Source organism: Gekko japonicus, unplaced genomic scaffold, assembly GCF_001447785.1.
Source record: "Gekko japonicus isolate JY-2015 unplaced genomic scaffold, Gekko_japonicus_V1.1 scaffold697, whole genome shotgun sequence".
Taxonomy (NCBI): Eukaryota; Metazoa; Chordata; class Lepidosauria; order Squamata; family Gekkonidae; genus Gekko; species Gekko japonicus.
Genome location: NW_015160230.1, coordinates 654,781 through 681,189, shown reverse-complemented (window position 1 = coordinate 681,189; position 26,409 = coordinate 654,781). Strand labels below are relative to the sequence as shown.

The following is a 26,409-nucleotide window of genomic DNA, read 5'->3' as shown; positions in this document are numbered from 1 at the left end:
AAAGTGCATTGTGTGAAGCAAGAATTCCAGTCTTTGCATGAGTCAGTGTTTTCAATCGATGCCATCACTTTAATCTTCCCACGCAGAAAGATAGTATTAATCCTGTCTGGTGAGTCCTGAGGACTGGAGCTCTTGCAAGGTCTTCTGATTTGGGTATGCTCATCTGTAACTTGTGTGAGATCCACTAGCGATCAAGTCAGACAGAGTGTATTATATGTGGGTTTTGCAAGCCATTCAGGTTCTTCTTTTCAGTATTACCATCCTACTTATGGCCTCAGAGGGCGATGAGAAACTGTGTAGGAGTTGTATATTGGATGACTCACTCTGGGTTTGGTCAGAAACTTCTGGCTGCCCATCAGCACCGAAGGTGACAATTGCTTCAGTGCTGAGGCCTTGCTGGAGAGGAAGAAAAAGCACCACCCCTGCAAAGAAGCTGCTTGTTCTCCTGGAACAAAATCTCACTGAGAGCAAGGAGCAAGTGACGCCTCTTGAGTGGGAAGAACATTGGGCTGTGTTCTAGACTGCAAACAGTTGCTAGGAAATTATGGTGGGTACTAGAAATAAGGCCCGTTGTGGAAATAAATACAACGAGAGCTAGAAAGAGGCTCTGGGAGAGTGCTCTGGCTTTGGGCAAACAGTGTCAGTCTGCTTTTAAAACATGAACCTGGGACCTGCACACCACCAGAATACAGCAGGTTCCATATGCAACTGACATTCCAACTGCCTTGCGGGGGCGGGGGGAGTTTGAGGTGTGGAATGGAGTGAAGTCCAATCAGCTTCCATATGCAAAAGACCAGGTTGTCGCAGCAGTTGTGGTGTGGGCGGGACCCGGGCTTTGCCTTCTGATTGGTGGTGATATATGCTGAGGAGCAGTGCCATCAGCCATACAGTAAGGGAGTGCATTTTAGAATTAGAACTTTGGCACCCACTATTCAATTATATATAAGGAGAGATTGTTCTTCTCTAAGGAGAGGACGTCAGAATTGTGGAATTGACATCCAGCTTCAGTAAATGAACTAGCTGAGCTGATATGCATGAATGAAATGTCACTGTTGGTGTATTGGGTATGTGTCCACTGAGAAGAGAGATCAGAACCACAAAGACTGTTTTAGAATATGTGTAACGTCGATACAGGTGTAACATGTGAATACTATGTTCAAAAAGTGATATGCGAGGTAGTCGTAGGCATCAGTTTTAAATAGCAATGCTAGATGTACTTCTCTCTTTCAATAAAGTAATAAGCCCCATGGTCCCTGTACTTATGCGGAAATTATTCTTCACCCTTCCCTCCATTCTGCAGCTGCAGAAAGATATCGCTTTTGTGCAGCCTGGTTAGTATTGTGTTGACTGTTAGTATAACTTTCCTGCCAGCTTTATACCAGCTTGGATGAGGAAAGGTTAATCATGGATGGGAGGAAGAAAAAGTAATGGGTGAGATCACATTGGTGGTTGCTGTGTAGCTATGCATGTTTTTGTTTATTAAAATGCTTATGTCCTGCATTACCCCTTCCTAAAGGAGGCCCTTTTGTTCCCTACTGCTTCTGGATAAAAAGGAAGCAATGCAGCATGCCTAGCAACCACTCATGGTTGCATCTCTCCCCCCACCCAATTCAGAATAACCCAGAATGAAGCTAGCAGGAAAGGCGTGAACTCACATTGGTTTCCCTTCATTTGCATGGGTGGTGTCAGTAAACCCTGCCAGAGGCTAGCTGGCAGTGACATTGGTTCAGATTCTGTGGGCTCACCAATTGCTAGTTCATCCTGAATACTATTTTGGATTTCCCCAGCATTCAGCTGACCACAATGATTTGTGAACCAAATAGCATAGGTGTTTTCAGAATTTAAAAGCTCATTTGTATGTGTTTTAAAACTATACAGACCCAATTCAGAATGGGGATAAGATTGAGATTTAGGGTTGTAGCCCCTTTGTCTATACATCTTAATTCATTGTTGCGTCCTGGCAGGTATTGTTACTTCAAAGGGGTCTGGTAGCTATCTGGTCCCTCATCAAATCAATACACTCACAAGTGTACCTCTGTCTGGTCCGATCAGAGCTCTGTTTGTGTTGCTTTGGATACAACCATTGATATGTGTTTAAATATGTCCCAAGTTTCTGGCATCTGGAGATAGTGAACTTCTGTTTAAGCTGCTGAGTACAATATATTTTATGTTGTGCATAGGTGTGATATTGTAACATAGTTAAATGCTGGCAAACATTTTCTATGATGGGTTAAATGTCCCCTTTTTGTAAGAGTTATCTAGAAGTTATCTAGAAGTTTGTAAGAGTTATCTAGAACTTCCACTTCTGATAAGTCTTCTGTATGTCTTAAATGGATGAAAAGAAGAAAATGGTTTTGACACTGTCTAACCATCTCATCCTTTGCCGTCCCCGTCTTCTTTGACCTTCAATCTTTCCCAGCATCAGGGTCTTCTCCAGTGAGTGCTCCCTTCTCATTTGGTGGCCAAAGTATTTGAGCTTCAGTTTCATTATCTGGCCTTCCAGGGAACAGTCAGGGTTGATTTCTTTGAGGATTGACTGATTTGTTCTTCTTGCAGTCCAAGGGACTCTCAAGAGTCTTCTCCAGCACCATAGTTCAAAAGAATCTATTCTTCGGCGCTCGGCCTTCCTTATAGTCCAACTCTCACAGCCATACATGACTACTGGGAATACCATTGCTTTGACCATGCGGACTTTTGTTGGCAGGGTGATGTCTCTACTTTTTATCATGCTGTTTAGGTTCGCCATCGCTTTCCTCCCAAGGAGCAGGCGTCTTTTAATTTCATGGCTGCAGTCACAGTCTGCGGTGATCTGGGATCCCAGGAACGTGAAGTCTGTCACTACTTCCACGACTTCCCCTTCTATTTGCCAAGGAGTGATGGGGCCGGATGCCATGATCTTAGTTTTTTTGATGTTGAGCTTCAAGCCCACTTTTGCGCTCTCCTCTTTTACTCTGAGCAAGAGGCTCTTTAGATCCTTTTCACTTTCAGCCATTAGAGTGGTATCATCTGCATATCTGAGGTTGTTGATCTTTTCCCCAGCAATCTTAATTCCCGCTTGTGATTCATCCAGGCCAGCATTTCGCATGATGTACTCTGCATATATATTAAATAAGCAAGGTGACAGTATACATCCTTGTCGTACTCCTTTTCCTATGCTGAACCAATCAGTTGTTCCGTATCCGGTTCTAACTGTCGCTTCTTGGCCCTTATACAGGTTTCTCAAGAGACATGTAAGGTGGTCTGGTACTCCCATCTCTTTAAGGACCTGCCATAGTTTGTTGTGATCCACACAGTCAAAAGCTTTAGCATAGTCAATGAAGCAGAAGTAGATATTTTTCTGGTACTCTCTTGCTTTCTCCATAATCCAGCGAATGTTGGCAATTTGATCTCTAGTTCCTCTACCTCTTCGAAACCCAGCTTGTACTTCTGGTAGTTCTCTATCCACGTACTGTTGAAGCCTAGCTTGTAGGATCTTGAGCATGACCTTGCTAGCGTGTGATATGAGTGCAATTGTGCGATAGTTTGAACATTCCTTGGCGTTGCCCTTCTTTGGGATTGGAATGTATACTGATCTTTTCCAATCCTGTGGCCACTGTTGCGTTTTCCAAATTTGCTGGCAAATGGAGTGCAGCACTTTAACAGCATCATCTTCTAAGACTTTGAATAGCTCAGCTGGAATACCATCACCTCCACTAGCTTTGTTGTTAGCAATGCTTTCTAAGGCATGTAAGGTGGTCTGGTACTCCCATGTATGTCTTAAATGGATGAAAAGAAGAAAATGGTTTCTGAATAATTTTGTGATAACTGTTGGGTGTATCTTAATTTTACTATGTTGTTACAGTACAAAAGGGTTGCAGTAGAATATGGGGCTCCCAATATTTTGTTTGATATTCTCCTGCAGAGTTCTCAGACCTCTAGACAGATCGTCTATTAACTGAAAAACCTGTGTTAAAACAGTTATCAGTAGCAGGATTAAGTGGATTATCTGGGGTGGGGGGACAAAATCCAAAACAGGATGTCAAAGCATTCAATGATGACATTGAGAGACTGATTTTTCAGAAGGTTATCAAACATAGTAAAGAAAATTGAAAGGACACAATTACTTCCAGTGAATTTCATTATATCCAACTGATTTTGTGCATGCATAGATCAGTTTTGGAAATGACTGCATCTTGGTTCAGCTAACTTTTGGAAGATGTTTTTTTTTTAACCCCTGGACAAAAGTATATTGTGATCTCCATGTAAGTTGAACTCTACCCAAAACTAGTCTGGTACACATACAAAACCTCACAGAAAAGTACACTTATGTTACCCATGACCAAATATAGAGAGGATGGAATAGTGATTTGGCCTTAGACAGCCTTGAGTACTACCTGTTGGGAGCTAATTGTCTGGCTTCTTTTTTCTCTCCAGGTTATTCTTGTGTTGACTACATTTCAGGTGCCTCTAGTGATCATGAGTTTTGGGCAGTCTAAACTCTACCGGAGGTGAGGGTTTTATTAATGTCTGTGAACTGAAGCACATGTTGTAACAATCTTCCTTTCATGAACTCAGAAATGTGATGACAGTCCTGCATGAAGTCGTTTGTACTTTTTCTCAAATCCTAGATGTGGCAATTAGGGGCTGGGTTTCTCATCTGGTGACAGATCATTCTACAAAGGCAGCCCTGAGTGCTAGGATAGCTGTGTGGGCAGAAGGCAGGGCTGATTTCCCCAAGGGCCAGGGTGTGTCTTGTCTCTGTGTTTGAATCTTTTGGAGAGTCCAGCACACTGGAAGGGCACAGTCCTATGTCGACCCATAGCATTACAACAGTAATTTCTGGGGGAGGTCATGCTGGTTTTAACAATAACACAGACCCTGGGTGGCCAATTCTGTGTCAGAAGTATCCTGCCTCTGGGTTCATTCACATTTATGACTTACTCCAGAGAAACAGATATTGAACACAGTCTTCCCTGAAATACGAACACATTGGCTGTGTTGCAGTGAATCAAAAAAATTACAGTTTCTGAGATCCAGTATCTTAATGAGGGACCATATGTAAACCATCCCCTCTGCCATTTGGGAACCCTGCAAGAGGTTGCATCCTTTTGGCTTGCCTCTGCATGTGCCTCTTTCTCTTCTTTCTTCATTTTCCCCGTGAGGAGGGAGCCACAGCCACACAATTGCCCTTGTTGGGAATAGTTCCATTGCCAGAGAGAAACAAGAAACAGTAGCTGGGATCACTCCTTCCTTGTTACCTGCTTTCCTCCTGCAGAATTGCTGGAGAAATCAGCTGCACCTGTCACCAACCTTCCTCCCCTCTGGCAAGTGGTGCCTGCTGAGGGCAGGTGTACAGTGCAGGACACTCTTTTTGCTAGAGGTAAGGGGAAAGGCAAGGGGCAGCTGAGCATTTCAAGCACTCTCCAGCCTTTGGTGCCTGTGTAGATGACTGGTGGGAGGGAGTTCGCTCACTCCCTCAAGATTCCAAGTTCAGGAACAGGGTCATGTTATTGAGCGGTCACCCATTACAGACTATTTATATATTTAAAAGTAAGTTTAAGCAGGTTTGAAACAGTGGGATTTGCAAGTTAGGGCAAAGAGGGCCTACTGCTGTGGCAACAAAGATGGCGAGGGATCTGGAAACCAAGTCCTATGCAGAAAGGCTGAAGGAGTTGGGTATGTTTAGCCTGGAGAGGAGATGACTGAGAGGTGACATGATAGCCATTTTCAAGTATTTGAAAGGCTGTCATATAGAGGATGGAGCGCAATTGTTTTCTGTTGCCCCAAAAGGTCAGACCAGAACCAATGGATTGAAATTAAATCAGAGGAGTTTTCGGCTAAACATTAGAAAGAACTTCCTGACAGAGCAGTTCCTCAGTGGAGCAGGCTTCCTCAGGAGGTGGTGGGCTCTCCTTCTCTGGAGGTTTTTAAGCAGAGGCTAGATGGCCATCTGACAGCAATGCTGATTCTATTAACTTAGGTGAATCATGAGAGGGAGGGCAGAAAGGGATGAGTCAGCACTCAGCCCTTGTGGCCCTTTCTTACATGCCCAGGATAATGCCAATCACCACTTTGGGATCAGGAAGGCTTTTTGCTTTCCTCTGGGCATAGAGCAGGGGTTATTGGGGGAGTGTGGGGAATAGATGTGAATTTCCTGTGTTCTGCAGGGGTTGAACTATAGATGACCCTTGAGGTCCCTTCTAGCTCTACCTTTCTATGTTTAAAAGTCTTGTTCTAGAAATATATTTGTCTTGCACAGCATCTGTACCTCAAGGGTTTTCCATGATGGAAGACTGACCACTTAGGGGGATTCTAGAACTCCAGGGTCAAAAAGGAAGCATGTGTATTATGTAGTGGGTTGCCGCATGGAGAAACGACAGACGACGACGTAGTGCATAGCACGCTTTATTAGGTACATAACAACAAGAGAGGACAAACGGCCCGGGGGCCAACTATATACATCCCTGGGGACACACCCCTGGTCACCATTGGTGGGTTTGAATCTCCCGCCACGGATCCCATTGGCTCCCCAGTGGAGGGACTAGGAGCCTAGTCCCTATTGTTGTTCCAGAGTCAAGCTCTGGCAGCTCTGGCTGACCGCTGGCCCCCGGTGGCGGTCAGCATACACAACAATGTGTATTGCTTGAGGTGCAGGGTGTAGACAAACAGGGGATGTTAAGATCCTAGTGGATAAGCTAGTCAGCTGCTGGTTAGCTGCTACACACAGTTGGCTCCTTACATGCTTGCAGCCATCCTGTGAAGTGATGGCCTCCGTGTGGTGGTCATAAATTTGTTCAGACCTATATTTCACAGTTGCTTTGTAGGTAATCTAATGATGAGAAAGTCACCATTTGTATCAGCCTTCCTGTCCTGAAATTTTTGCATTTCTTTTTCTTAAATCTTAGTGAGGACTATGGAAAAACTTTCAAGGACATCACAGATCTCATTAATAACACTTTCATCAGAACAGAGTTTGGAATGGCAATTGGACCAGAGAATTCAGGGAAGGTAAGATTTGCTAATAGGATTTTGCTAATAGGGATGCCATCCTCCAGGTGGGACCTGGGGATCCCTCAGAATTACAGCTCATTTTCTGATTACAGAGGTCAGTTCCCCTGGAGAAAATGGATGCTTTGGAGGGTGGACTCTGTGGCCATTGTACCCCACAGAGGTCCCTGTCCTCCCCAGGCTTCATCACTAAATCCCCAGGGGTTTCCCAAACTGGATTTGGCAGCCCTACCCCTCTATCCCTCACTGGTGACAAAGGGGGACCTGGCAACCCTATTTGGGAAGCAGTTAGTCCTGTTCTTTGTATTAAAAACTAGCCTGCTACCTGTGCTTTGCTACGGTATTTAAGTTCCGTAAATCCAGTTATAATACTGATGATGTGAAATTTGAAATGTGACATTTGTTGTAGGAATTTTAACAGAGAAGACCATAGTGTAAGAAATGAAGTGAGACATACGTACTCCCCCCCCTCCTCTACTGAAGGACCTCTCTCTAGACCAAATTGGTGGGTTCTGCCCTCAGGTGCTAGGATCATTCTGGAGCAGGCCCAATAGAACTGTCCATTTAAGAAACAGTCGTCATTTAAGAAGCAGGGGTCATCATGTTTCTCAAAAATCTCTTCATGGGGGGGGGGGTTTGACATCATGGTAGGAATGCACTCTCCTTATTTTGGGTTTTTTGGTGCACGGGTTTGGCCTGAGCATTGAATTTGGGGGGAGGGCATCCCCCCCTTTTTTTTACAAGAATCCTTCTCATTTATGTTACATTTTAGAACTGGGACATAACTACGTATTCAAAACACCATCCGAGCAATCAGATATTAAGCAAGTTCACATGAATCAGTTTTCTAGAACCCACATTGTGAGAAATTAAATAACCTCATAAAAGAAACCAGTTTTCTACAAATTTGGAGTATATTTCCATTATGGGTGTGAGTGTGGCTAAGCTGGACCAGCAGCACCGATGGATTAAAGTACCCTGGTCCTGCTTCTACACCTGACAGACACCCGCCTGTCTGGTGTGGGGGGGGGGATTATGTTTAAAGGCATCGCAGAGGCTGGGCCAGCAGGCAATCCTGCTGAGCAAACCTCCCTGGTGGCTGTAAGCATCCTACCTCCTCTTCTACACCTGGCAGGCACTTGCCTGTCCAGTGTAGGAGGGGGAGGGGGGAGGAGTATTAGAAGTCACTGTGGAGGTGGGGCTGCACCTGACAGACAACCGCCTGTTAGGTGTAGGAGGTGAGGGCGAGTGTGTTGGAAGCCATCAGAGAGGCTGGGCCAGCAGCTTTGCTTCACTTCACACGTGGTTCTTGGCCACTCCTGATTTCCTCAACTGTCATTAGCTCTCTGCAGTCCCCTGGAACTGTTGGTTTTATTTTCCTCAGATCACTGAGCTCTGCAGCTGACCAATCAGAGAGTGGGGGTTGCAGAGAGGCAGCCGCATAGGAATCAATGGGGGAGCACATTTTCCCCCTTTTGACCCACTTAGGGGTCAAATTTCTAAAAATCCCTTCTTAGCAAGCATCTACGCCATGGTAGGAGCGCTCTCTCCGAATTTGGTGTCTCTAGGTCCAGCGGTTTGGCCTGGGCATTGACTTTACAGTGAGGGGGACTTTCTTTTATGGATGGATGGATGGATGAATGGATGGATGGATGGATGGATGGATGGATGGATGGATAGATGGATAGATGGATAGATAGATAGATAGATAGATAGATAGATAGATAGATAGATAGATAGATAGATAGATATAGATGGAGCTAGTAAGAGTGCTAACTTGAGACATGTTTAAGTTGTTGGGTGCCCAGGATCTCAACAGAGTTGAGCTTTGTTCCCTGTTCTCTAAGTGATGGCTGTTTGATACGCTGCTTAGTGTATGGTGCAATATATCCCAGACCAGTGGTCTTAAGCCTTTCAAGAGCTGGGACCTGCTGAGCTGCAAACATGTGATAGGAAGTCATGTGACATCAAAGGTACATGAAAGGAAGTCAAGAGGTTAGATCTGTAGACCAGAGGCACGGACTGTGGGCAGCAGACCAAGAGAGTTGGGGTCAGGAAACACAAGCAGAGTAGCAGAGGTGTATGATAGTGGAGAACAAGTCAAGGGTCAGAGCCATGAAAGGGGGAGGGGGCTGTGGCTTACTAGTAGAGCATCTGCTTGGCATACAGAAAGTCCCAGGTTCAGTCCCTCCAGTTAAAAGAATTGGGTAGTAGGTGATGTGAAAGACCTCCTCCTGAGACCCTGGAGGAGCCACTGCCAGTCTGAGTAGACAAGATTTACTTATATGGACTGATGGTCTGATTCCGTATAAGGCACCTTCATGTATGCTTTGCAGACCTGCTCTTCTTCTTAGTATGCATTCAAAGAGGTGGGGGTCTGGTGCCTTTGTTTGCTATGCATGCATATTAGCAGCTGGTCTTCCAAAAGGCAGAAAAACTATGGTGGCTCTACAGATGCTTGCCACCAAGTGGATTGGGCTCTGCATTCTACCTGATGGCCTCTTGACCTATAGGTTGAAGTCCAGTGTCTCAGGAGCTCCTGTACCATAACGTTTCTACTTTAATTACTTTCCCTCCTCAGTTTAATTGACTTGCTGAATCCTGCTTGAGGCTTCAGTTTCCCCACTTGTAAACTGGAGCTGTTACCTGGCGAGTGCAGACTTAAATTCGTTGTGCAAGTGTTGGGGTATTCTGGCAATCACGATGAATTTCATGATTATTTTTTAGAGCAGATCAGTATCCTTGAAAGAACACAAATCTTTCAGGTAGCAACTCCCCTCCCCCCCATTTCTTTTTTTCTTTTAGTATTTTTTTGTATTTTTCATGTGTGTGCGCACATGCATGCATGCGTGCACACACCTGGAAGTCAAGGCAACTTTGGTGACTGGCCCCTACTGGGGGCCTGGAGGATATTCAGAGAGGTGGCTGAATAAAGCCTGCCCCTGCCTCCTGACTGCTGGTATTTCAAAGAGGTCTCCCATCCAAGTACTTGCCAGAGTCGACCCTGCTTAGCTTCCGAGATCTGACAAGATCGGGCTTGCCTGGGCTATCCAGGTCAGGGCCATACAGCAGCTTTTAATTCTTAGCCCCCTTCTGTACTGCACTCTGCTACATTTGATACAAGGTGGGCTGCACAGGACCTGTCTGTATTGCCAGTAGTCAGAAATGTTGTGCCAGTTTGTAGGGCTAGCTGTGCATTTTATCTGACTGCTGTTAGTTTGCTGCCCAAATAGAATCACTGGTTAGACTCTGCTTAATTTCATCCTGGGTCATCAAGGCAGTCTTTGGACTCTCAGGGGCATTGTGATATGATGTGCATGTATGAGAGTGAATGCCCTGACCTGGAGAGCCCCAGCTCGCCTGATCTCATCTGATCTGGGAAGCTAAGCAGGGTCGGCCCTGGTCAGTATTTGGATGGGAGACCACCAAGGAATATCAGGGTTGCAACATGGAGCAGCAGGCAATATCTGTTGCTTTGAAAACCCTAGGGGGTTGCCATAAGTCAGCTGTGACTGGACAGCCCCCCCCAAAAAAGGGATAGTGAATCAGTGCATTTGCACAAAATCACGCTGCAAATTTGTACAATGGACCAAAGCAAGGGAAATGGTGCTTGGGACTTGCTGTGTTTTTTGTTTGGTTTTAGTGAGGGATTCTTACCATCTTCTAAACTGCACAGTGTGAAATGTACAGTAATAGCTCCTATACATTCTGGTAGTATCTATATTAAGATGGTATCAACTATGTTCATCCCTAGCTCATGTATAACTGGTGCTGTGGGTGAAGTTTTAGGGTCTACATTGAAAGGTGATCTCATTTTTGTCTTTCTCTTTAGGTGATATTGACAGGGGACAGACCTGGACTATACCATGGTGGAAAAATCTTCAGATCATATGATTTTGCTAAAAATTTTGTACTGACAGAGATCCCTTTTCACCCTTTGACTCAAATAGTTTATCACCCTCAGAATTCTGATTTCTTATTGTCCCTCAGCACTGAGGTAAGTCTGGGATGGCTTAACTGTTCACTGGCTGATTTATTTATTAGTATAGTTGTAATTGATCCCTACATTTGAGCTCCTAGAAGCCACTGAGGCAAAAAAGTATTCTTGATCGACCCCTTGTGGTAGCAATTGGCAGTATCATAGATTCTTCTTTGAGATGAGTACAGTGGTTATTCATTTTATTGCATCAGCAGCATACAAAGTCTTTACTAGGTAGATTGACAGATGGTGTACATTGCAGCTGAAACAAGCATTGAATACTATGGTAGTTTAATTTTATGGCAAATTTCAAGTATTTGTGACTGTCATGTGATAACAATAAACCAAATGACAAGCAATCCTGTTAATTAGCTGTTGTAGATTTTCCGGGCTGTATGGCCGTGGTTGTGGCATTGTCGGACCTGACGTTTCGCCAGCAGCTGTGACTGGCATCCTCTGAGGTATGACACAGAAAGATGGAGTACTCTTTCACAGAGAGTACTCCATATTTCTGTGTCATACCTCGGAGGATGCCAGTCACAGCTGCTGGCGAAACGTCAGGTCTGACAATGCCACGACCACGGCCACACAGCCCGGAAAATCTACAACAGCTAATGAACTTCAGCTGTGAAAGCCTTTGACAACATAATCCTGTTAATGTTTCAGGGCAGCCTATGGATATCCAAGAACTTTGGTGCCAAGTGGAAAGAAATCCACAAAAATGTTTGCCTGGCAAAATGGTGAGCAGATGAAAAACAAACATGTTCTCTGGGGAAAGTTAGAAGTTTAATTTTCTCTTGGTTGACTGTTTGCATTTTGCAAAGATGACAGGCTTCAGATAAAATATTAAATGCTGTCTTCTCAGGCATTTGCTTATGACCACATTGCTTTAAAGAAATTCACTGTAGCCACTTCTGTCTGCACTTTTTTCAAATATTTTATGCTTTGGCTTAAGTCAGATCACCAGTTAGAGGCCCTAAATTAAATCAGGCCATCTGAGAAGTGCTCTCTGCTGCTTGCCCTTTCCCCCTCCCCTGCAATCTTTGGAGAAGTGGTTGGATAAGCAGCATGTGTGGCATTGGGATTAGACATGCAGGGAAGCTGTGAGCCAGCCCTGCCAACCCTCTCTTCTTTGTCTAAGTGCCCCTTCTCCAAAAACAAGGAGGAGTCTTATAGCATAGGATTTCACTGCCTAGAGCCCTCTTGAGTTCTGTGCGAGCTTCATAACTATACAATCTAAGCTTCAGCTTAAGAGTTTAAACTTTTAAGATAAAACTTTTGAGTTTTACATAGAAATCTCAGGCTGCTCCTCTTGTATTTCTGTGGTCTTTTTACATTACTGCTTACAATTTCTCCTGTGTGTATGTCTGCCCTGACTGAGGTTTCACTCCAAGCAACCAATGAAGTAGGCTGTAGCCCATGGAAGTTTGTGCTACAATAAATCTGGTGGTCTTTAGGGAGCCACAAGATCCTTTTTGGTTTTGTTACATGGGTCTTTACTTCACTGCTTCCTTCTGGAATAGCTCTACAGAGCTGTTCATGCTATGGGAAAGCCCAACAATTTTAAGAAAACTGCTTTTGTATTATGTCCTATAACTTGTTTCAAACCATTTGCAATGACTGAACCATTAAGTGTTCATTTGCCGGTTATTCAGTTAGCTGGCTTTCCTATCTGCATCTTAGTATACCATTTTTTCCTCTCTTGACTGTTTTTAGGGGCTCTGGCACAACCATCTTCTTCACCACCTACCTGAATGGCTCTTGTAGTAAGTATTGTCAGTTACAATGAATAATTGCACTGCATCTTAGAAGCTTCTCTACAGGTGTGAGTTCAATGGTTTCCTTAGAGTATATATCTAACAAAAGCCTTAATAGCATCTCAAGTAGTCAACTCAGTAAACCAACGAAGGACTGACAGCATAGATTGTTTTGAACAGAAATGCTGTTGGTGATGCATGACGGCCAACCTGTATTGATTTTAATATGATAAAATGACATTCCTACTGTTTCAGTATGCTCTTTCTTGCAGTTATGTGGGAATTTCTTCCAGTGATCCATCCACTGAGATATTATAGTGGTAGCAGTCCCATCAGCTATCTTGTTACACTGAAGGACAAAAACAATTGGAAGCCTTATAAATTTAGATTTTACCAGTAATAAACTTCATAAGGGAAATAGATGGTCACAGTGGAGAAGAACAAGGCACACATCTGCATGTCCTGGTAAAGCAACTACAGCTGCTTCTTAGAAAGTTGAAATGGAATAATCTAATACATCCAGACATTTCAAGGTGTGCTCTGACCTGGACAGCCCAGGCAAGCCCGATCTCGTCAGATCTCAGAAGCTAAGCAGAATCAACTCTGGCAAGTACTTGGATGGGAGACCTCCTTGGAATACCGGAGGTGGGAGCAGGCTTTATTCAGCCACCTCTCTGAATATCCTCCAGGCCCCCAGTAGGGGTCAGTCACCAGAGATAGCCATGACTTCCAGGTGCATTCACACACACGCACGTGCACACACACAGAGCAGATGGATTTGGATTGCAGAACAGAGATGACGTTTTCTTTGGTTGTAATATTTCATCACTGAGGCTGCAGTCTAAATAGCAGATCTGAATGGTTGCTGCCAGCCATTCAGGAACACTCAAAAATGGCGTTCAGTTAGATGAAAAAGATCAAATCAGCTGGCAGTGTTCCTTAGCAGTGGCTCCTTAGCTCCTTAGCAGTGGCTGAAAGGGAGGACAAGTCGCAAACCCTTAGGGCCATGGTGGCAGGAGGTGTTTGGAGGTGAGCACAATGCAGGCCAATTAGCAGCACAAATAAGTATATAACAGCTTTGAAAAATCGGTATTCTTTCCAACTTTGTTTGAGTTTATACTTTCACTGTAATTGGAGCAATATTAATTCATGCTTTTCATTCTCAAGAAGCTGATCTTGGGTTGTTAGAACTGAAGAGGACTAAAGACTTTGGAAAGTCATTTAAAACTATAGGAACAAAGATCTACTCCTTTGGCCTTGGTGGACGCTTCCTCTTTGCATCTGTGATGACGGAAAAGGTTGGAAGTTCACTGTTTTTCTGGTTTCTGTAGGCCTAACAGTCTTAACATAATACTTTTTTCTGTAATGAATGGTAAAGAAGAAATCCCTCAGGATGGGTCATACCTAAAGATGGAGAGGCATGTCTGAAGAAGTTCAGGTCATCTTTGCTGTGGAAGACCAAACATTATATCTTGCCAGTGAACAGTGTTCTTAAGAAAATATTGACATATCAACCACAAGCAGAAGTCTTGGGTGTGTGCTCGGTGCAAGGCGCTCCTGGTTCTCAGGGAACGAGTTTGCTCCCTTGAGGCCAAGGTGACTGACCTGGAGAAGCAGAGACAGTCAGTTAGGCACACAGAGAAGACTCTTGGGGACGTGTTAGGTATGTCCCACTCTGGATCTGGCAGCCCCGCTGCTGTCAGGGAGCATAAGGGTCAAGGGGAAACAGGGCACCATGTTGAGGATAGGAGGAATGTGCCCTCAGAAGGGACCTCTTCTTCAGCTGGTGAATGGGTATCCTTTCGTACCAAGGAACCATCCCTGGGCAGGGTGGGAGGGGGGCTATTGGTAGTTGGTGATTCAATCCTTAGGCAGGTAGATAGCTGGGTGGCGAAACCGCGTACTGACCGTATGGTGACTTGCCTGCGTGGTGCGAAGGTAGCGGACATTACTCGTGTTTTAGATAGGCTGGTAGATAGTGCTGGAGAGGAGCCAGTGGTCGTGGTGCATGTCGGCACCAACAATGTGGGGAAATGCAGTCGTGAGGTCCTGGAGGAGAAATTTAGGCTGCTGGGCAGGAAACTCAAGGTGCTTGGGAGCGGACAATAGTGTGAGGGCTCCTAGTGTCCTGACCGCACTGCTTAACCGCCTGATGGCACCTGGTATTTTTGGCCACTGTGTGACAGTGTTGGCCTGATCCAACGTTGGCTTCTCTTATGTTCTTACAAGCTGAAGTGAATAGAGCAACATTTTAAGTTATAAACTTCCTTTAACCAAATAACAAAATCAGTTTTTGGTCAATCACCAAGTTGTTAGAGAAAAAGTTTTTTAAACTTTACTTATAAAAATTGAATTTCTGGCCACTTTCATCCCAACAAGAATTCTTGAGGAATATTTATTCTGTATAGCATGATCACCTTTTTGGTGGCAGGATTTCTTGATGTGGTTCTTGCTGTTTCTCTGACTGTATAAAACCCCACAAGATCACCAATGGCATCAGTGTGGATACAGTCAGGGGTCATTTCCTGTGGGAGCGCACAGGAGTGGAGCTCCAGCAGTAATGAGCCCAGGGGGCGGGCACATGCAACAAGCCCCGCCCCCTGCTCCCAGCAGCTCTCAGTTGGGCCACGATGAGCAAGAAGCAGCCAGGTAAGTTGCAGACCCCCCTCCCCGGCCCGCCTTCAGGTACAAGCTCTCCCTCCTCTATGAGGGCAGATCTGCGCGTCCCCCCCCAATAGCTAGCAATCCAAAACAGTCCAGTGGAGCCTGAGTGGTGGGTGTTGCCTTCTGACACACTTCCGGTGATGTCAGGGGTGTGTGGCATATACAAATAAGTTATGCTAATAAGTTATGCTAATGAGCTCCTGCATCTCTTTTTCTACGAAATGACCCCTGGATACAGTACATAAATGTTATTGTCTTCTCCAGGGTAATACCAGGCGAATCCATGTGTCACTGGATCAAGGTGAAACCTGGAACATGGCCCAGCTTCCTTCAGTTGGCCAAGAACAGTTTTACTCTATCTTGGCAGCTAATGATGACATGGTGTTCATGCATGTAGATGAACCTGGAGGTGAGAGAGAGGGGTGGTGTGGTTGTGGCCTGCCTAAACAGATGTGAATCTTGACCAAATCTGTATTGATTCAAGTATTTCTACCACCATGGTTAAAGTTGCAAATAAAACCAAAGACTTTGTAAATTGAATCTTTTCTGGTAACTAAATTGTCATTTATAGAAGCCACTCTAGTGCCAGTTGTATTATACACACATGGCAACCTGTTTTTTAATCCCTTTCCACATTATTTAAGTTGAAGATACTGTGTGTACTTGTATATTTGTATCTAGAACGCTCTTGTTTTGTACACCATCTAGCTTATTTTAATGGTTGTTGTTACTTTTAGGACTAGACATGAGTCACCTGCAGCCAGATTTCTGTGCTTATTAATTTCCATTTTAATGGAAGAGCTAAGATGACAGCCCTATTCTGCATTGTTGTTATATTTCTTGCAGATACTGGACATGGCACAATTTACACATCTGATGATCAAGGCATCATATATTCCAAGTCCCTAGAAAGGCATTTTTACACCACAACAGGAGGAGAGACAGACTTTACCAATGTAACCTCTTTGCGGGGTACCTTTATCACCAGTGTACTATCAGAAGGTCAGTGTTCGCTCTCAGTATTGTTTCACAGTCATAGTGTGTGCTGACTAACTGGTGTGCAACAGGAACCCTGCTAGGAAGGTAGTTAAAAAACTGAACTCATTAGTGGAATGGAATTGAGGCATCTTTGGAGCTGGGAGTCAGACTCATGCAGAAGACTTTCTTAATGCCGGCATCCTGTCCTGTGGCTATTTGGACTGAGAGAAGTAATCCTGTTGTCATCATATCTAGGATGTGTTCACTGTTCTTGCAGCGCTGGGCTCCATTCAGTTGTCATGACACTCAGTAGGAATGATCCACAGGAGTAAAGCAACATGTGTATGTGACAGATTGTTCACATTCTGTTCTTTAGAGCTGCTTGCTTTCAGCCCAAGAGCCAAGTCTCTTTAGATTGCTTGAGTAAAGTTAGGAGGATGAACAGATGTACACCAAGTTGTGATGTGTAAGCAGAACTGCCGATCTTCTTGTAGATGGGAGCAAGGAGACTCTCAATACATAAAAATGGTACATCTACACAAGAGCTTTACTCAATTGTGTGTGTGTGGGGGGGGACATCGGAGTGCTGCCTTCTAGCCCAGGGAATAGCTGAGTGGGAAGATTCTCACCTACCCCCAAGAAAAAGCTGTTACATGGGATGGGGCAGGTGTCATTCTGGGGTAGCCCATTTAGCGCCTGTTAGGGCTCTAGATGGCCCACTTAATTCTTTAGGTTGTACACCCCGTGAGGGATCTTTACAAAGATGCCCTCTGAGACCGCAGGAAGAAAGTCAACTTCCCTCACAAGAGAGTAAATTTGGTGTTTTGTTTTTGAGGGTGAAGGTGTTCCTGATTCTCCACTACCTTGTAAATAAGTTTCAGGTGGTGATTTCTGCTTCTGTCTCCTTAAGCTGTGTTCTGTAGCTGCTCCTGACTGTATGAATCTCTTGGTCTTGAACTGATCAACAGAGTACTCTTACTTCATGGATCTTGGTTTCAGAGAGAAGACAGCACCTTTCTGTTTTTCATTTGACCTTCTGGCATTGCTTTGTGGTAGTGAAAATGTATTTTAGTCAGTATTATAAAAGTTTTTGGAGTGTTTGGGATATTACCTGATGTGTATCCTGGGGGGGGGGAATGCCAAATTAAGTTTGAGAGGTACAACTTCCAGAATATGCAACACAAAGGCAAGTGTTTGTGTTTCATCTTTTCCCTTCCATCAGATAATTCCATTCAGTCAGTGATCACCTTTGATCAAGGTGGGGAATGGTCACGCTTGAGGAAACCTGAAAATGCTAAATGTGACTCGACAGCCAAAAATAAGGACAAGGTTAGTGCAGTTATATGTGTATACTGGCAGAGATGGAATTACAGGACAGAATGTCAGGCCAGGGTTAAGCTACATGTATAGAAGTCGGTTTTACTGAAATTAGAGGGCTAAAATGTAAGTCCAGGGTGTCTACATACTGTGTCTGTGCAAATCTCATTTAGATATTCTCTACATAAAGTTTTAAGATTAAAGTAAAACACTTTCCAGTTGCTGGGGCTTTTGGAATTGCTCTTTAGGAAACTGTCTCTTGTAGTCTGCACCATCTCATGCTGTAGGATCAGGTGGTATATGTGTAGCATGAATAAGCTACAGTTAGTTTGTATAGTGATCTGGGTGAACAATCAGAAACCCAGTTAAGTACCAAAGGCTTAAAACCACTATACGAATAAATAACTCCCACTACCACCACAGCAGATACCCTAACTACTTCCAAGTCCTGGCTTCCCTTTATAAAACTGTAGACATCTCCTGTTCATATCAGGGTCCTGCTTGGGGCTGCCCAGTTATCATCAGGTGCGGCTGCTCCTATGCCTGTCCCACATGGCAGGCTACCAGCCTCCTCTACTCCTTCCGGTCATTCTGTCCTGTGCAGCTCAGGAGTTTTTCTTTTCACACCACCAATTTTAAGCAGGGTTGGCTTCCTCGGCAGGCAGAATCTCAGATGCCGTGATGTTCCCTCGACTTCCCTGGTCTTTCCTCTCTCCCTCCTCCCTCTGTTGATGTAACCACTTTTTCTCCACCATTCAACTGCTGCTTTCTTCCTCCATCATTCCAGAAACCAGGGCAGTGGTTGCGCACAATTGTGCATGCTTCCCTGACCCCCAACCCTTATCCAGGTGAACCATCTGGCAACTGCAATGTGTGGAGCCCAGAATGAAGATATAAGACTTTGATCCAGTGAAGGATTTCCATGAGTGGAAATGGAGGGGTTTTTTTTGCCCAATCTCTCCTCTTTCTGTTATTGGGAGTTCCCTGTCCCCTAGGATCAGCATTTGGGGCTTCAGCAAAGATGAGGGATGTAAAAATGTCACATCCCATGCATAGAATACTCTTCCAAGTAGATCCAAGCCATAATTGTATATATCTTTTTAGGGATATCTTGCAACAAAACAAGCCTTTTGGGGTGAGTTTGACCAAACCTAGCCCAAAGGAAAAAATGTGAAAAATTGAGTGTTCAAATTCAGTCTTTAAAAAAATCAAAACGGGAGGGTATGGGGTTATGAGAAAGAAGCTGCCTTGTCCTATGGAAGTGATGTCCTATGGAAGTGAAGCTTTGAACTTCAAGATTCAGTGTGCTTTGATTCTCCATTGTATTCTGTATGGGTTTGAGATTTGAGTAGTTCTGTTAGCTTTGCTTTTAATGAAGCCAAGTCTTTCATTCTACTACCTGTTCTCTCCTTTTCTTACTTGAGATTTCTTATATTTACAGTGTAGCCTTCACATCCATTCAGCCTACAGCATCTCCCAGAAGCTGAATGTGCCAATGGCGCCCTTGTCTGAACCCAACGCTGTTGGAATTGTCATTGCTCATGGTAATTAACTAATGTTATGCATGCACACAACACAATGAGAAATAATTGCCATATGCAAAGGCCTCCCATGTGATCTTCCCCTGAATTGCATATTCCACAAGTCTAACAACGGGTGGCAGCTATTTTTGCTTAGTAAGGGAGGGCAAAAGTCTGGAAGAAGCATACATCCTTAGATCTTACTGAGAAAAGCAATAGTGTGTTCTCACTTGTTCAATGTTGAATGCTGTTTGCAGGAAGTGTGGGGGATGCCATTTCAGTAATGACCCCAGATGTTTACATTTCGGATGATGGCGGCTACACCTGGGCACGGATGCTTGAAGGACCCCATCACTATGCCATCTTGGATTCTGGGGGCATCATTGTGGCCATTGAGCAGACCATGCAGCCTATCAATGTGATTAAGTATGCAAGATCTCGTTCTACTAATGCTCATGTGGTGGAAGAATTAGACCTTCATTGTTCAGTTTCTGACCATACAGCCGCATCAGCTAAATATGACTGTTTTAGGAACCATGTCTCTGTAGAATAGCGTCAGGAAACAGAATGCAGTTCTGTTTTTTGTTTGATTGTTTTAATCCCTAACAAAAGCTATCCAGTAGTGTGGGTGGGGTAAGGAAATAAAGACGGATGGGGAAATGGTAACCATGGGGGTTTAGGCAAGGCAAATGGCACTGGTGTGGGCAAGGACCTTCAAAAATGTGCATCTTCCCATCCACACAGTAAGCAAATGTTTTTTGACTCTGTTCTTTCCAAAAAGATTGTGTCAAATCAGTTTTGGGAAAGATTGGAGCAAAGCTAGGGAAACCCAAAAAGTGGATGAATGGATGGTGATGTTGTATGAGTGCTCAACCCCCCCCCCCAAAAAAAAACCCTGCTTCTTTTTGAGTGCACCTTCATGTGGAAGCATCTGACATATCAGTAGAGCATGTAATTCTGCTCTGATGGGTTCGTAACTAGGGATGGACACGAACTGGGAAAATGCAGTTTGGACCATGAACTGAACCACCAACTGAACCGAACCAGGAGGTTTGTTCACAAACTGAACTGGTTTGTGGTCCTGCAAACCCTGTTGAAAGGGACCGCAGTTCCTTTAAATGGGTTTTGCAGAAAGCCTGAAAAACAGCTGAACCAGGGGGAGCAGCTTGCTCCCTGCCACTCAGCTGTTTTGGGCTGTCCTGGGCTGTCTTGTGCAGCTTGCTCCCCACCACTCAGCTGTTTTTGTGGATTTTGTGGGGAACAGAAAGCAGGGTTTAAAGGGACTGAGAACCCCTTTAAACCCCTGCTTTCTGCTTCATCCATGAAGCACCACAAACTACTTTAAAAGTTCATGGAAGTTCGTGACAGTAGACCCTTCACAAACTTCTGTTCATGAACCACAAATGGCAAAATTTGTGATGACTTTTAAGTCATGGTTTGGGTCATGCCCATCCCTATTCTTGACGAGTCTTGACATCTTAGTTTCTTATTATGTTGTTATTAAAGGCTCCATGAGGCTTCATGATACTTTAAATAAAACACACTGATAATGCCAAACTTCAGTCTTAATCACTGTCTGTTTTTAGATTCTCTACAGATGAAGGACAGTGCTGGTATGAATATGTTTTCACTAAAGAACCTATATCTTTTACTGGTCTGGCTTCAGAGCCAGGAGCAAAGTCAATGAATGTCAGTATCTGGGGATTTCGGGAGAACATCCTATCCCGTACATGGATCTCTTATACCATTGACTTCAGTGAGCTCCTCAGCAGGGAATGTGAGTAACCTTTTTCTTTCCATTAAATGGATTGCCAGTCTCTGACTGACTCTTGTTCCTTTATGTTCATAGTGGAAACTATTAAGTTTTAATCTGGGAAACATTGTTGTAAGAATACTGATACAACTAGAATATTTTGTACAAGTTGCTGGTTTGTTAGACAAGCTGTTTGTGTTAGTGTCCAACAGCTCAGTTATTTGAGTTGTTTATATGCAACTATGGAAGAGGCTCTACCTCCATTATTCCAACAGCAGTGAAGTGGAAGCACAGCAATCTCTGCAGCTGAGAATTGGTGACTCTGAAACTGAGGAAACAAAGACCACCAATCCCCCTGCTGTATCAGTATTTTAAAACTGTGTGTTTTTAAAAGGGTATGTCTTTTCTCCTTAAAATGCTCATAATAAAATGGGGAGTCTGATTTTGAATGGTTGTTAGGCTCCACCGGTTGGGGACTGGAGTCCAGGAGGGGCTTGCCGCTTTTCCCAGTGCGCCTGTGAACAATGCCTCAGCAATGGAGAGGAGAGGGATATTCCTCCACCCTGGTTCCCTCTCTCCCTGCCCTCTGGCTTTGAGGAGAAGACCTGACCTCCTTTTTTTTTGGATGTCTCCAGAGAGCCCGTTTGGTGTAGTTGTTCCTCCATCCTCTCCATCCTGCCATTTCCCCTCCAGCTTTTTCAAAGCCACTTCTAGACCCTCCTCCTTAGGGCTAGGGCCCATCCCATCTTTCCCCAGGCTGTTTCTGGACTGCTGGACCTTCCACCTGCCCTAGGGAGTCCCCAAAGTTTACCTTTCCTTTTCCCAATTTCCCGTCACTGCCTAGCTGCCCCCTGCTGGCTTCACTTCACCTTCCCTCCCCTGCTCATTCTCTGGCAGCCAAGGACAGTTGCCCAAGGCTTCTGCTGCCCAGGTGAGGCCAGCCAACTCTTCCAGGACTTGTAAAGTGGAGGAAGGCTTCTGTAGGTTGGGGGAAGGCTTGCTGAGTGAAGTGGTAGGATACATGGTACTAGTTGTTAGAGATTAGCCCATCTGTAATTAGTGTCATCATAATGACAAGGCTGTGCAACATATGTTCCCTCAAGGGCACTTCGGTCGGGAGGGCAACATCTCCTGGAGATTCCAGGCCCGAGAGAAGCCAAACTTGCTGTGACTAGGGCTGGGGCGTTTTCGGTGGCGGCTCCTATCTGGTGGAAGAAGCTCCCGGAAGAGATCTGGGCCCTGCGGGACCTCTCTCAGTTTCGCAGGGCCTGCAAGACGGAGCTCTTCCACCAGGCCTTTGGATAGGAGCCGGATCGGCTGCTGCGCTTTGCTCGCTTCCTTCCGAGTCCGAAGTGTGGATGTCCGCAGGGCTGCCTACCTGCTCTAACATCCCATCTTCGTCGCCAATTGTTAGATCGCGCTAACAAAGGACTCGTAGAGTGATTCAGCAAGTGATTCAGCTTTATTGGAAGTAACGAACAAGCGCTCAACTCAGTAAGAAACCAGAACAGAAAACAGTGGGAGCTTATGCTCCTTTTAAACATAACCGGGCTAATGTAGCCACGCCTATTTACAATTAACAACCAATGAGATTGCTTAGTTAAGGACCAATGGGAGTCTTTTCCTCCTAGGGAATGGTATCGTTCTGATTGGTCGCTGTTACGAAGCGACCAATAGGAAGTTCGCTCAGAGGAGCCCTGGTCTGGCTCGAAGCTTAACATAGGAGTCCTATGAGGTGATTCATGTAATCGTTTCAATACATTACAGGTTTGATTTAATTTAATTTAATGAGTTTCTGTATCCATGTTGGCTATTCCAAGCTGTGTTAAAAAGTAGGCAGTAGTCACAGAAATCAACCTATACTGATGCCGAAAGTGTATGCCAAACAAAGATCCAGTGATTGGATAGCTTTGATGATTTTTTTCAGAAATAGCCCTGAATTCTAGCATGCATCCCACCCCCATAATTTTGCTGCAGTTTTCAATGCAGAATATTTCAGGAAGGCCAGAAGGCTGCTGCCAATTTCAGGATGGAATTGAGTTTGATGCCAGCTTTAGCCCTGATTTCTCTTGTGGCTTTTGGTTATAATTTCAGATGGGTAGGTATGTTAGTCTCTTTTAGCAAAGTAGAACAGAAATCAATATGCACCTTTAAGACTAATTAAGTTTATTCCAGTGTAAGTTTTTGACGGTCAGAGCTTACTTCATCAGATGTATAAATGTGGTTATGTCCAAAATCCGATCATCATTCCTTCCTTTAGGTGAGGAGAAGGACTATACAACATGGTTGGCTCACTCGAACAGCCCCAATAACCCTGCAGATGGCTGCGTATTGGGGTACAAGGAAGAATTCAGACGCTTGCGCAAGTCCTCGATCTGTCAGAATGGACGTGACTATGTGGTATCTATGGTGCCATCTGTCTGCCCTTGTACATTAGATGACTTCCTCTGGTACGTTTGGAGAGTTCCTCCCGTATTCCTTCTCCATAGCTGTAATTTAATGTTCTGGTCTTTGGAGAGGCTGTTCCTTTTCCTTCTTTGAAATATTGTCAGACTGGGGAGGGATAGTTATTTGAGCCAGGTGGACTTGCCACCCGAAGTAGAACTGTCTCTAATTTAACAACCCAAGTTCCATAATTTATTCTAAGCAGAGAAGATGTGCAAGTTGGCACGGGTCTATTGCCTAAGTAAAATAGCATGCACATCTTTCATCAACAGGTACTCTGGTGTATGCATGTGCATTAACTTTGGGACTTGATAGACGCTCTGCTAGAATAAATTATGTAAGCTTGTTTTGAAGTGTTTGCAGTATTTGGAGTTCTTGGGATGTGGCTGGGACCTTGGCAGCAGTGAAAGTAATAACTGTATAGAGGCTAGTCAGTGATGGAGCTCCTGAGGAACGATAAGAAGTTAAGCAGTGCAGATATCTGACACCTACAACATTGAAAGCCTTACCTTAGACTAATTCTGGTACTGGGTCCTTTAGAGATGACTTTCACAGCATATGTGCTTTGTAATTAGTCTGTTTTTGAAGAAATGATGAGTTTCCGCATAAAGCTGCTGGCTGGGATCTACTAGACTATTTTCACAGACAGAAGGATTTTTGCTCATGGAACATGTCTTTCTCACCTCTTTTCTGGAATGTTGTTCTTCATGAGGAATTATGGGCTGGAGGTGGGATAACACTCTATAGGCAGAAATCCATCTGTGAAAATGCTCTGGAGGTTCTAACTTATTAGATTTTGCAGCACAGAGCCATTTCCCATATGCAGCCTTGTACATGTGCAGCACTTTAATTTTCTTAACAAAATTTTTGCAAGGGTGAAGATATAATTACCACAAAACATAAAGAATAATACCTATATATCTAGTAGCCAAGTTGCCCCCTCCGTGTGGATATCTAAATCTGCTTATCGGGGGCACTTGGGGGCAGATAAATTTTCCTGCACACTTGGAGCAGTCCCCAGGTGTGCAGAAAAATCTGAAAAGTTTAAAAAACTATACGGGGGATACTTAAATCCCCCCAAAAGTAAAAAAGCGTTCCTTGTGCGTGCGCAGAGAACACACTTACCTCTGGGATCTGTGGCAGAGTCATTGGTGCTGCGACGGCAGGGGGGGAGCCTTGGTGGGCTGGCAGCTAGAAGCCACGGGCATTGCTGCTGCTGTTGGCGGTGGCGGGGGAAAGCCCTGGTGGCTCAGAGCCGTGCTGTGTGTGTGGGGGGGGGGGGGGGGGGGGGGGGGAAGAGCCTGGCAGGCCTGGCGGCTCGGAGCCGCACAGGGCTCACCAGTGTTGCTGTTGTGGGCTGTGGCGGCGGCAGGAAGAAGCCTTGACAGCTCGGAGGAAAGAAAGGAGGTAGCCAATCCGATGTGGAAAGGGAGCCTCAACCTGCGCCAACGCGATCTTGTCGTCCGCAGAACAGGGGTTTGGGGCTGCCGCCAGAGCCCGATTCCGCTTGCACCTGTGGCACGCATCAGTCGTGCCCTTTCAGCCATTTCTCCAGGCATCATCCAACCATGATGAAACACTTCAAAGTCCCACGGAAGTCAACAGGAAAGAATTAAACTTGCGCCTTAACTTTTTCTACAGGGCTTTGTTTTAAACCGCCATGAAAGTATCAACATTTTCATTACAAATCCCTAGATTGGGCGCTTTCTGCCTTGAGCCGAAACTTCCTAAGGCTGCAATCTTTTGCAAATTAGCAGGGAGAAGCCTTGCCACCTTGGGAGCCGTGGGAAATACTCTGCCCCCCACAAGTATCGCGGGTCCCGCTTCTTGTATGGTCTAATCCCATCTTTAACTTCGTCATTCCACACTGTTCCAAAGTTGACCATTTCTTGATTGGATAAACCTATTGTACATTGGTATCTTCAAGACCTCTGCATTGGTATGCAAATTTAGAGATGAACACTGTTTTCCATATTCTCAAAATCCAGTCATTTTATAGTCAGTGTTTCTTGTGATTTTTATCAGGGGGCAATATGTTGTGATGCTGCCATTAATGAACTGTTACGTCCCTATTTCTGACTGACATATTCTTTTAGATAACAGAGCGATATAGCTGACAGTTCTAGCAGCAAACTGTATCCTGTAAGATCATAAATAATAATAAAAATTTGTTCCCCAAAAAAGTTGGATAATAGAACCAGCCCACAATATATGTATGAGATCTGCTTGACTGGGTGGACATTAACGACTGCAACTGGATCCTGGATAAATACATGCCAACCTATTAGGCATTAAATACTAATTGAACATAGTTTTACAGGTTTTTTTCCTTTTGTTCAGAAGATACAACATTTTATCTGACATAAGTCCATATGCATGTCCATGTTTCCATTGTTATTTCTATTGACAGCATCTTATTCCAGCTTTTGATAAATGTCAAAGCTTTTCTTTCTTTTTTTAAAATGTCACTGTAGAAATCTGAGAGGTTTTCTTTGGTGGCATTATTATAAAGCAGTATTTCAAGCTCCGTCTTATTCCTAAGGTGGCAGTTGTTTGTTTAAAGTTCATCAGGAGAACTTCTGTTTAGAGAGTTGAAAAATCACACATCCTCTAAAGAAATAAATGGTGGGAGAGTAGTGTAATTAAAAATAAAAATAAAAATCAGAAGATAGCGCAGGCATTGGGAAGCAGGAGTTTATTAACAAAGTCACAATTAACTAGCAAATAGATGTCCATGATGCTTGTATAACCACAATCCAGGCTGTAAAAGTCACAATTAACTAGCAAATAGATGTCCGTGATGCTTGTATAACCACAACCCAGGCTGTTCTTGTAATTGGTGTGTTCTGAGCATTGGGAAAACAGAACCGGATGTAACAGTAGAATTACAGCTGCATGTTTATTACTTTTAAAAGTTTAACATTTGTTTTCCAACTATTGTGCTGTAGTGATTTTGGTTACTACCGCCCAGAAAATGAGTCTCACTGCGTGGAGCAGCCAGAGCTGAAA

At 44.3% G+C, this 26,409-nt stretch overlaps 1 protein-coding gene across 1 annotated transcript in view; it reads left to right on the top strand.

Moving 5' to 3' along the window:
- The window catches only part of SORT1 (sortilin 1), a 30,186-nt gene that overhangs the window by 396 nt on the left and 3,381 nt on the right, over positions 1–26,409 (top strand). The window contains exons 2-15 of the mRNA XM_015412130.1: positions 4,414–4,487; positions 6,885–6,987; positions 10,820–10,984; positions 11,633–11,706; positions 12,683–12,732; positions 13,891–14,021; positions 15,652–15,796; positions 16,234–16,389; positions 17,588–17,694; positions 19,124–19,226; positions 19,460–19,628; positions 20,789–20,979; positions 23,216–23,405; positions 26,349–26,409. The exon at positions 26,349–26,409 is cut by the window's right edge and continues 7 nt beyond it. Of these exons, the coding sequence (XP_015267616.1) occupies positions 4,456–4,487; positions 6,885–6,987; positions 10,820–10,984; positions 11,633–11,706; positions 12,683–12,732; positions 13,891–14,021; positions 15,652–15,796; positions 16,234–16,389; positions 17,588–17,694; positions 19,124–19,226; positions 19,460–19,628; positions 20,789–20,979; positions 23,216–23,405; positions 26,349–26,409 (1,677 nt within the window). The 5' untranslated portion in view covers positions 4,414–4,455. The remainder of the gene's footprint in view (positions 1–4,413; positions 4,488–6,884; positions 6,988–10,819; positions 10,985–11,632; positions 11,707–12,682; positions 12,733–13,890; positions 14,022–15,651; positions 15,797–16,233; positions 16,390–17,587; positions 17,695–19,123; positions 19,227–19,459; positions 19,629–20,788; positions 20,980–23,215; positions 23,406–26,348) is intronic.